Source organism: Musca vetustissima, unplaced genomic scaffold, assembly GCF_032173495.1.
Source record: "Musca vetustissima isolate MV318-11 ecotype Yass unplaced genomic scaffold, APGP_CSIRO_Mvet_v1 utg64922, whole genome shotgun sequence".
NCBI lineage: Eukaryota > Metazoa > Arthropoda > Insecta > Diptera > Muscidae > Musca > Musca vetustissima.
In genome coordinates this window covers 37375-49725 of record NW_026876523.1, presented here as the reverse complement: position 1 = coordinate 49725, position 12351 = coordinate 37375, and the positions used below count along the sequence as shown (strand labels likewise).

Genomic DNA, 12351 nt, shown 5'->3' with positions numbered 1-12351 from the left:
TTCTGTAACTTACCACTCATCATTCTAGATTCATTTCACGAAAAAAACTTTGTTGCACGATTTACCTAAAATCGGACAAAAAAATAGATGGGTACTGTATCTAAATCTGAACCGATTTACACAAAAATTAAAACACATCGTTCTAGACTTAATTCAATACACTGTGCTAAATTTCGTGCAAATCAAAAGATGAAAAGAGAATTTGGTGCACGATTTACCTAAAATCGGACGAAAATATATATGGGAGTTATATCTAAATCTGAACCGATTTACACAAAATTTAACACACATCATTCTAGACCTAATTCATTACGCTGTGCCAAATTTCGTCCAAATCGAAGGATGTAGAGGGACTTTAGTGCACCATTTACATAAAATCGGACGAAAATATATATTCATTCTAGACTTTATTCAGTACGCTGTGCCAAATTTAGTGCAAATCGAAATATATATAGGGACTAGGGTGCATCATTTACAATAAAATCGGACGAAAATATATATGGGAGCTATATCTAAATCTGAACCGATTTTCCCCAATTTCAATAGGGTTCGTTCTTGGGCCAAAAAAATGAGCTGTACTAAATTTCATCCGAATCGGATTATAAATGCGACCTGTACTTTGTTTACAATTTAACACCAACAGACGGACGGGTGGACATGCATAAATCGACTCAGAAAGTGATTCTATGTAGATTCTCAAAAGGAACCATGTGTTTTTCTCGTTTCGTTTTGCCTGTTACAAACATATGCACAAAGACACAATACCCTGTACCACAGTGTGGTGAAGAGTATAACAAGTATAAACTTGCCGACAAACATCTACCCTTAGACTATGGTTTGAGGAGGTCTTCGGAATTACATACAGGCTTTATCATTCGATTTATATATGGTATATGTTTTTATCAAAGAGGTTTCGGGTTTAATGCTGTTTAAATCGGTTATTCAGTTCACTTAAAACAAAATTTACATATTCATAAAATATTGATCCTTTGTGGGTGAGGTGCCAGAAGGAGAGGGCCGACTGGTCCCATCTTGATTTAGGCTATGTAAAGATAATGGGTTGTGCAAAGTTTGGTTCAAATCGCACATTCCATTCGCCTGATATTGGATTTATACATATTCAAAATTTTGTTCACTTGTGGGGTAGGTACCAGAAGGAGTGGACCAATAGGCCCCCATCGGACTTCATCTAGCATTGGTAAAGATACTAGATTGTGCAAAGTTTGGTACAAATAAGCTGAGCTTATACTAAGTTTGGAAGAAATATTCCGATGTGCAAAGTTTGCTCGAAAACGATTGATCTCTTCGAGAGTTATCGTGCGCACCAGCCGATCAAAAAGACTGACGACGGACATGAATAAATCGACTCCAATTTGTCTGAAACGGCTTTGGGGAAAAGAAACACGAGGTCTAAAACCAACATTTCGATGAGGCAAATTTTTGTAGTATCAAAGTGTATATACCCTCATTAGTCATAAGGATGTGGGTGAGTGGGTATGTAAAAAACAAAATTGGCGAATTTGGGGTTCTGAGAATCATCGTGTAATTGAAGAGCTACCATTACATCCAAAAAGTGTACTCTTTAGTCTGATGGCGTGATTCGACTTTAATTCTTCGAAAATGATGATGGAACAACTGTCACCGTCAATTTGGAGGGGTATAGTCATATGGTAACCTACTTTTGGCCTATTATTGAAGAATACGACTTGTGACAGAATAATTGTTGTCTTTCTGTTTATTTAAAATTTAAACTTTTCAGCAATTAGGCTATTTTTCGATCTTTATCGTCTATGACTATACAACTTTGAATAACAACAAGCTTTCCAAAATAGAATTTTCTAAATTTTTAAAAATTCGTTTTATATATTCAAACCATTTCCAACACCCTCTCTCTCTCTGTAAGCCATCAAAGTTTTTAATTTGTTAATGTTGTCGGAAACATACAGCCCGAAGTTAGCAAACGGATTTTGAAAGAAAACTTGTGTTTAGAATTGTTTGCATAAATGTTACAAAAAAACGAAAAAAAAACCATTGAAAAAATAAAGTTTATGCAAATACTCTAAACTGCGTAAGTGGACAACACAAAAAGAAATAAAAAACGAAAAATGAGAAACAAACTAAATAACACATACACTCGTACAAAAAAGTACAAGGGTCGGAGTTGTTCTTAGCTGAGACTGACTGACGACTAACTAAATCCCTTCTTCTTCTTCGGCTATAATTACTTTTGTAACTTTATTGCTCTTTTCGTTTGTTGTTGTTGTCTTTGTCTTTTGCTGTTGTCACTTGACTTGAAAGATTGACGAAGAAATTTAAATTTAATTTAAACAATGAATAATTTGAGGCATGGACATGGCTGTGGGGAGGGTTTTGGTGGACCTCTAATTTTCTACATAATTTACTCTTAAGATACAACCCCTAGCTACGTCTTTGATTCGAGTCGAGTGTTTTCCCCCTTCTTGGAATTAAATGAAAACATAATTACATTTCGTCGTCGTTGTCATCTTATTATTGTTCTGTTTTGTTTTGTTTGGTCATTTTTCCATTTCAATTTGACTTTTTTCCATCGCTCTATCTCGCTTGCTTTTGTTAAATGTTAATGAATTTTGTAATTATTTATTATTGTCCATTGTTTCTTTGTTGTTGTTATTTTAGGGTTTTAGCTGTTCTCTTACGATGGTACGATTTAATTATTCATAGAACTTACCTTAAATCTAAATATTGATAAACGGATGTTATGCCCAAATTAAAATAGACTGGCACAAATATGAAGCAGACCAAGGGATAGGCACTGGCCATGCCGTAGATTATTTCCCACATGGCTGAGCCACGATAGAACAGCTCACTTGGATAACCTAGAAAGGAAAATGGGGAACAAAACCAAAAATTAGGCGAGATATACACATTGTGAGGTTTAGACGAAATATAAAAACTAGATGATGATGAGAGGGGAAAATCAGCTAGAATCAAGGAGGAACCTATTTTTATAGAATCCATGCCTATTTATACCCTTCAACACACTGTGGTACAGGGTATTATGTCTTTGTGCATATGTTTGTAACAGGCAAAAATTATCGAGATAGACCCATGGTTCCTTTTGAGAATATGCATAGAATCACTTTCGATTTATGTACGTCAGTCCGTCCGTCTGTCTGTCCATGTTAAATTGTAAACAAAGTACAGACGCATTTATGATCCGAATTGGATGAAATTTGGCACAGCTTATTTGTTTGGCCCAAGGACGAACCCTATTGAAATTAGGAAAAATCGGTACAGATTTAGATATATCTACCATATATCTAAATCCGATTTAAGGTAAATGGTGCAAAAATCCACGCCTATGGTCCAGCTAGCCGTTGAAGAATTTTTATGTAAAAAAACTATTTTTCTTAAAGAAAAAATTATTTTAATTCTATTTTTATGGAAGAAAAACATTTTAAAAATCCACGCCTCTATTTGTTGAAGAAAAATTGTATTTTAAAAATTCTTTTTGGTGAAGAAAAAATATCCCAACGCCATTCTCAGCTTGTTTTTATTTATTCCAAACTCAAAATCTAGCTGCCAATCTGAACTGAGAACAAAAGGCGATCGAAAAACACGAATCTTCGATGATTTACACGAGAGGTTAAAAACTATTGTTTTCGGTTGTTTTTGGTGGCAAAGAAAACGCGATGAAAGCAAAATGATGTCAGAAAAGGTCGAACAAAACTGGAAACAAGAAAAAGTTTTGGTTTTTTGTTTCGTTACCCCCCCAAAAACAAGAATCTGACCTATACACAACATGTGTTTTGGGAACACTATTCGATGCTGGTATGTGCCGTACCGAACATGCAATCATTTGTAGCGACAGGACCTAGTCCTGTTGGACAATTTGTTGGCTATGTGTCTAAGAATGAGGGGGAATACAAGCAGCAGAAACTTTTCGCACAACAAAACTTTGTTTTGCCTGTTTTTCTTTATTTTTCTGTTCTCACTGGACCACCCAATTGTTTTTGTACTTCATTTTTTGCTGGGAGGATGTTAATGCTGCTGACTTGCTTAGAGACGTTATAATGCCCTCAAGGATGAAAATAGCTCAAATACAAGAAGATGAGTGGTGGAAGACACAAGCACAGGAAAACACGCAACAAAAAAGTTTAAGAGGTACTTACCCAACACGGTGCGCACACCTAAGGTTCCTCGGGCAATTGATATCATTACAGCCACAATGGAAACACCGCCTGTTGCAAAAACATAATCCGCTTTGCTGCGTGCTTTCTGTTTGCCAAACAAGCGTTTCCATAGCGGTGTGAATACGGTAAACGCGATGAACAAGGCAAACATCACATAATCCCAGCCGAGTGTATGCAGCTCCTTGGCCATGGCTGAAGCTGAAAAATAAATCAAGGGAAAAAGAAAATATAAAAATCAACATCAGCAGTGACATTAAATTAAATTTTGTTGCCGTAATATTGAAAAAAAAGAAATAATGAATTCCGCATTTTGTTTTTGGGTCTTCTCAAAGGATTTTCAAAGTTCATCGGAAAAGTTTGTGGGTGTATGGGGAGAGAGAGAGAGCGGAGTGCATTATTTAGAACCTTTGTGTGCCACCATGTAACATATTTTATTTGAAGAAAAAGTTTTTTATTTAAAATTAAATAAAAAATATTAATAAAATTTAAAGTTTTTATAGAAAAAGTCTAGGGTTCTGATATTTGTTGACGATTTTTGAATGCACTCCTATGGTCCTGATATTTCCTTAATTTTTTTTTAAATTCACGTCGTACTGGTCATGATATGACCCAGATAGCCGATGAAGATTTTGTATAGTGCAAACAGTCGTTGGGATTTTTTTTCTTTAAAAATTCACTCCTATGTTCCAAATAGTCGTTGGAGATTTTTTTCTTTAAAATCCACACCTATGGTCCATATAGTCGTTGAATAGTCGTTGGTGATTTTTTTCTTTAAAATCCACGGCTATGGTCCAAAAAGTCGTTGAATAGTCGTTGGACATTTTTTTCTTTAAAACCCACGCCTATGGTCCAAATAGTTGTAGAAGATTTTTTTTTCTTTAAAATCCACGCCTATGGTCCAAATAGTCGTTACAGATTTTTTTATGGTCCAAATAGTTGTAGAAGATTTTTTTCTTTAAAATCCACGCCTATGGTCCAAATAGTCGTTACAGATTTTTTATGGTCCAAATAGTTGTAGAAGATTTTTTTTCTTTAAAATCCACGCCTATGGTCCAAATAGTCGTTACAGATTTTTTTATGGTCCAAATAGTTGTAGAAGATTTTTTTTCTTTAAAATCCACGCCTATGGTCCAAATAGTCGTAGAAGATTTTTTTCTTTAAAATCCACGCCTATGGTCCAAATAGTCGTTAGAGATTTTTTTCTTTAAAAATCCACGCCCACGGTCAAAATAGTCGTTAGAGATTATTTCTTTAAAAATCCACGCCTATGGTCCAGCTATCCGTTGAAGAATTTTTATTTAATAAGTCCACGCCTATGGTCCAGGTTTCCTTTGAAGAAAATATTTTAAAAATCCACGCCTAAGGCTCGGAGTGTCTTCGAAAAAAATATTATAAAAATCCATGCCTACGGCCCAGGTTTCCTTAGGTCGAAGTGTCTTCGAAAAAAATATTATAAAAATCCACGGCTAAGGCCCAGGTTGCCTTTGAAGAAAATATTTTAAAAATTCACGCCTAAAGCCCAGGTTTCCTTTGAAGAAAATATTTTCGAAATCCACGCCCAAGGTCCAGGTTTCTTTTGAAGAAAATATTTTAAAAATCCACGCCTAAGACCCAGGTTTCCTTTGAAGAAAATATTTTAAAAATACACACCTAAGGCCCAGGTTGCCTTTGAAGAAAATATTTTAAAAATTCACGCCTAAGGCCCAGGTTTCCCTTGAAGAAAATATTGTAAAAATCCACGCCTAAGGACCAGGTTTCCTTTGAAGAAAATATTTTAAAAATTCACGCCTAAGGCCCAGGTTTCCCTTGAAGAAAATATTGTAAAAATCCACGCCTAAGGACCAGGTTTCCTTTGAAGAAAATATTTTAAAAATCCACGTCCAAGGCCCAGGTTTCTTTTGAAGAAAATATTTTAAAAATCCACGCCTAAGGCCCCGATTAATTTCGAAGACAATATTTTAAAAATCCACGCCCAAGGCCCAGGTTTCTTTTGAAGAAAATATTTTAAAAATCCACGCCCAAGGCCCAAGTTCCTTTGAAGAAAATATTTTTAAAATCCACGCCCAAGGCCCAGGTTTCTTTTGAAGAAAATATTTTAAAAATCCACGCCCAAGGCCCAAGTTTCTTTTGAAGAAAATATTTTTAAAATCCACACCTAAGGCCTAAATTGCCTTCGAAGAAAATATTATCCTTAAAAATCCTCGCTTAAGGCTAAGGTTGTCTTCGAGGAAAACATTTTAAAAATCCACGCCTTAGGCCCCGATTAATTTCGAAGACAATATTTTAAAAACCCTCGCTTAAGGCTAAGGTTGTCTTTTAAAAATCCATGCATAAGACCCAGATTGAATTCAATAAAAAATACCGAAAGTCCAGATTGTCGTTAAAGAAAATATTTTAAAAATCCACGATTAAGGCTCAGATTGCCTTCGTAGAAAATATTTAAAACTCCACACCTAAGGCCTTCGAATAAAATACTTAAAAGCTCCACACCTAAGACTCAGATTGTCTTCGAAGAAAATAATTAATTGTTAGGTCACTATAAACAACGCGGCACATAGTAGTACGCCAATTCGTACTGAGTGCGTTCATACCATATCAGATGGCGCCCAATATATTCAAAATGTCTATAAAAATTGTATTGTATAAAAATTGTATTGTATTTAAAAATCACTACTTTATACCATTTTTTGTTAGTTTTTTTTACATCTTTTGTCTAATTCAGTTGTTTTTAGAATCCACGCTTTATGCATAATTTACTAAAACCCAAAAACCAGAAAATGACATTTGTTTACCCATAACAACATATCAACAATAAATTTTACACACTACGAGATCACCCCTAAGCCATTGGTGGGGTGACATGTTTGCACTGCGGCAAACTTATTCTCCCATTCATATGCACACTCGTGCACTTGTGGTCTTCATATCTCATTTTTGTGACGTTGTGACATAACCATTCGTGTTGTAGTGTTTGGAGAGCAACTGCAAATAAAAAGTAAAAGGAAAAACAACAACAAATTGTTTGTTGTAATCTAGTTCTAACATTTAAAAAAAATCTTAAGTTCATTATTTATGAAGTCACGGTTTTTAGTCGTAAATATACATCAAACCACAACTACAGGTCACTTGAGTAAAATGTCAAATGCTATACGAAAATGTTTTATTCAACGAGAGTCATAGAAAGAGATTTCCAATTTTTTTTGTAATGAAATCATAGCAAATACCAGGTGCCATGGTGCGTATGTTTTATTTAATAAATCTTAATTTAACAAGTATACGCATCGCAGGACCCACCATATATGTAATGTAACATTATTCGTTGATACATATTTCTTTTCACAATTTTTTTTATATATTTACGTCCTCAGTCTCTGAAGCCTTTTAAATAAGAGCTAAGAATAATTTTGTTTATTTTTAGGTAAATAGTAACAAAAAATTCATCATCCTACCTTTTTTTTTAATCTCTCTTCCAACATTTCCATTTATTTTCCGACAATGTATTTGTCATTCCCTAGAGACAGCCATGTTAACAAACAAAACTGATTAAATCGACTATATAACCAGAAGAAGAACAAACAAGCACCCACACACACACTCACAAACTAATAGTGACATCTACCACTTTAAAAAACAAAAGCTAAAGTGACACAATAAATCCATCTATCTACCGGACGTATGAGTGATGTAAATATGATGTCAATATTATTAAAGTTGTCGCTCATGGATAACAAACACACACACATACACGGGCAAACAAAAGAATTAACCAACAAAAACCACCACACAGACACACACACATACATGCTCACTGTCTCTCTCCATCACTTATGCTTGGCAAAATCTCAATGGTGTGACCCATCCAGAAGCTGTGACAGGGACAGCTTTTTGAAATACGATAGTGTTCTGTCAACTAAATGATACAACTTAAAATTCCTTTTAATTAATGTCCCCAACACGAACACTCTTGAATGTATTCAACACAAAACTGCACACACATACACACGAACAATAGTCGTTCACATTTGAACAGAAGGTGCTACAAAACAGAAAAATGAAAAACAAGGGATACCAGCGATTTCAAGCACCGGGGGATTGAGGGGGGTTTTCATGAATGCTGGAGTCTGGGGCTAGTGATTGTAAACTAAAAAACAAAAAATATGAAACACCAAATCCAACTGACACTAGTACCATATGAGCCATGTGACATGTGAATGGTAGCTGTAGCCAAAGAACACAACTAATCTCAGCCAAACCCACAACTTGGTCAGTAACGTGCAGGCGATATTGTGTAAAATTCAAAACAAAAAAGCAACAACAACAATGACAAAATGTTATAGTAAAACCAAAATAGCACCTTTAATACCTTTACCGTTGTCACTGGACTGAAGTTGTCACAATTTTTTTTAATGTTAAGTCGTTTTTCTTGCAACAGAATTTATCACTATGAAGGGGTACACCACCATCCATTAAAAGTGAATTTTTATGTTGACTATAGAAATAAACTAAGCCAGGTGAAACAGATTGATTCAAACGTCCAAATTTATTTGTTTTGTAATATAGAAAGAAACTAAATATTTTTTATTAAATATTTATTATAATGTTCGGATCATAATTGTGCGCCTCATAGCGACTAGAAAAACTAACAAAAATGCACCTTCTTTGATCCCATTAATATTTACCGATCAATATCGATCACTTACTCCAGGTTCGAATTTGGTCAGAACCTAACCTACATGCAATATAACGTAATGCAAAATTTCTTCAAAATATAATTTTTGGAAAATAAACACCGCATTCATTATTGGTACCATGTAAACGTTTTTGAAATTCCGATTTTTTATACCCTTCACCACACTGTGGTACAGGGTATTATGTCTTTGTGCATATGTTTGTAACAGGCAAAAGGAAACGAGATACACACATGGTTCCTTTTGAGAATATGCATAGAATCACTTTCTGAGTCGATTTATGCATGTCCGTCCGTCCGTCTGTAGATGTTAAATTGTAAACAAAGTACAGGTCGCATTTATAATCCGATTTGAATGAAATTTGGCACAAGTCACTTATTTAGCCCAAGGACGAACCCTATTGAAATTGGGAAAAATCGGTTCAGATTTAGATATAGCTCCCATATCCCATAGATTTAAGGTAAATGGGGCATCAAAGTCCCTCTATATCTTTCGATTTGCATGAAGTTTGGCACAGCGTACTGAATTAAGTCTAGAATGATGTGTGCTAAGTTTCGCGAAAATCAGTCCAGATTTAGATATAGCTCCCGTATATATTTTCGTCCGATTTAATGTAAATGGGGCACCAAAGTCCGCATATATCTTTCGATTTGCACGAAATTTGGCACAGCTTAGTGAATTAGGTCTAGAATGATTTGTGTTAATTTTCGTGAAAATCGGTTCAGACTTTGATATAGCTCCCCTTTATATTTTCGTCCGATTTAATATAAATGGGTTACCAAAGTCCCCATATATCTTTCGATTTGCATGAAATTTGCCATAGTGTACTGAAATAGATCTATCTGAAAATCGATTTATTTTATATATAGCTCCCATTCGATTTGATGCAAATGGTGCACCAAAGTCAATGTATATCTTTCGATTTTCACGAAATTTGGCATAGCGTAATGAATTAAGTCTATAATGATGTGTGTTAAGTTTTGTGAAAATCGGGTGTTCGTTTGATATTTGCTTAAAATTGATTTTCATAATTTTGTCCCATTTCAATAAGCAATCCAAATGAAAAATAAAGAATGGGTTACAGAATGACATGTTTATGGATCCAATTTCATATTAATGGTACTTCCGAAATGCGACGTCTGTTAGGATTCATCTGCTGAATATACCCAAAGTGGTTTTATAATATCTACGTTTTTTGTTCTTACTTTTTTTCTAGCAGCACCATTTATATACTTTTCCAAAACCTCACTATAGTTATGGTCTTATTCATACAACTAAACACCAATGGGTACACATGCACGACTAGTCGTTTATTAGATTTAACTTTTATTCAATTACCTTCAAAAAATGTGCCTGCATCTCCTATTCCGCCTTTTACCCAAATACTATGCCATCAAACAATAGTTTAACAATGACATTAGTAAACCGAATATAATTTTACCAAAAATATTTTCTTGAGGCTTTTCTGGTAGTCTGTCCTTATGCCTGTCCTCTACATTGTGTTTTCGGGGCAAACGAAACTAGGTTTTGGACACTCCTGTTGTATGCTTCAGCGGCAACAACAATAAAGGCATTGTCCATTTAGTGGTTGGTGTCCATTGTCGATGTAGACCTATTTGGGCATTTACCGCAGACAAGAAGTTCAAAAGGGCTTGAGGTCTATAAAATGGGTGAAAAACAAACACAACAACTACTACAACAAAATGGCAAAACCACATTTAATACCAATTTACGTAAATCTTGGCTTTTTCGTGTTGAAAATGTTAAGCGAAAAGATTGCAGTTTTATGCGAGGGGGTATGATGGAAGTAAGGATGCTAGGCTACGAGATTCAAATGGTAAAAATATTGTTTGAAAAACTATCAAAGGCGTATGATTTAAAGAAATATTAAAGAAAAAACAAAAAAGGTTTTTCAATGTTTTTGGAGCGTGTATATTTCAAAAATATTTTTCAAGAGGATTTTTAAAAAAATATGTTTTTCAGGGACTATTTAAGTGTGGAATTTTAAAAATGGATTTGTAAAATTTTTTTCCAGGACTATAAGAAGCATGGATTTGTAAAACAAAATATTTTAAGGAATATTTTTTCAAGAACTATTAGAATCGTGGATTTAAAAAAATATTTCCAAGGACTATAAGAAGCCGTAATTAAAAAAAAAAACAATATTTTTTCAATGTCTATTAGAAGTGCGGATTCTTAAAAAATATTTTTAAGGACTTTTAGAAGCGTGTATCCTTAATTTTTTTTTCATAGACTATTAAAAGCGTGGATTTAAAAAAACCATCATGGAAAGTAGTAAAGTCGGACTGGACCGACTATATGATATCCTTCACCACTTGGGGTATATTGTACATATGTATCCTTACAATTGCATATCAATGTGCAAAGTAACATACTCATGCCCATCTGTAACCTATGATAAATTTAATTTCATTTAGGCAGATTTAGAGTCCTCAGCGTACCATGGGACAAATATATGGAAAACGGTACGTCACACTGTTAAAAATTTAATCTCAATCAAACAAGTCTCAATTTCATACGTTGTGCAAATATTCGTGTCAATCGGACAAAAATTAGGAGTTTGGTGCAGCATTTATGTAAAACCGGACGAATATATGTGGGAGCTATATCGAAATCTGAACAGATTTTGCCAAAACGTAACACACAATATTCTACACTCAATTCATTACGCTATACCAAATTTAGTGCAAATCGAAGGATATATAGAGACTTTGGTGCGCCATTTTCATAAAATCTGACAAAAATATATGTGGGAGCTATATCTAAATTTGAATCGAATTTCCCGAAACCTAGCACACATCACTCTAGACTTCATTCAGTATGCTATGCTAAATTTCTTGCAAATCCAAGGATATATATGGAATTTGGTGCACTATTTACCTAAAATCGGACGAAAATATATATGGGAGTTATATAGAAATCTGAACCGATTTTCCCGAAACTTACAACTCATCATTTCAGACTCAATTCAGTACGCTATGCCAAATTTCGTGCAAATCGAAGGATATATAATGAGTTTGGTGCACTGTTTACTTGAAATCGGACGAAAATATATATGGGAGCTATATCTAAATCTGAACCGATCATCACGAAACTTAACACACATGGTTCTAGACTTAATTCAGTTTTCTATGCCAAATTTCGTGCAAATCGAAGGATATATAGGGACTTTGGTGCACCATTTACATAAAATCGGACGAAAATAAATATGGGAGCTATATCTAAATCTGAACCGATCATAAATCGACTTAAAAAGTGATTCTATGCATATTCTCAAAAGGAACCACGTGTCTATCTCGTTTCCTTTTGCCTGTTACAAACATATGCATAAAGACATAATACCCTGTACTACAGCGTGGTGTAGGGTACAAAAATATTTTCTCAGGAACCTTAGAAGCGAGGACTTATAAAAAAAAATATTTGTTCAAAGACCATCAGAATGGTCAATTTTTGGAAAACATTTGCTCAAG

The 12351-nt window shown here is 34.4% G+C and overlaps 1 protein-coding gene across 1 annotated transcript in view; it reads right to left on the bottom strand.

Annotated features, from left to right (window-relative positions):
• The window catches only part of LOC133321089 (sodium/iodide cotransporter), a 61570-nt gene extending 57208 nt beyond the window's left edge, over positions 1–4362 (bottom strand). Inside the window, exons 1-2 of the mRNA XM_061530189.1 lie at positions 4152–4362; positions 2708–2855 (exon numbers count right to left, since the gene is read on the bottom strand). Of these exons, the coding sequence (XP_061386173.1) occupies positions 2708–2855; positions 4152–4362 (359 nt within the window). The remainder of the gene's footprint in view (positions 1–2707; positions 2856–4151) is intronic.
• Between the last annotated feature and the right edge of the window lie 7989 nt (positions 4363–12351).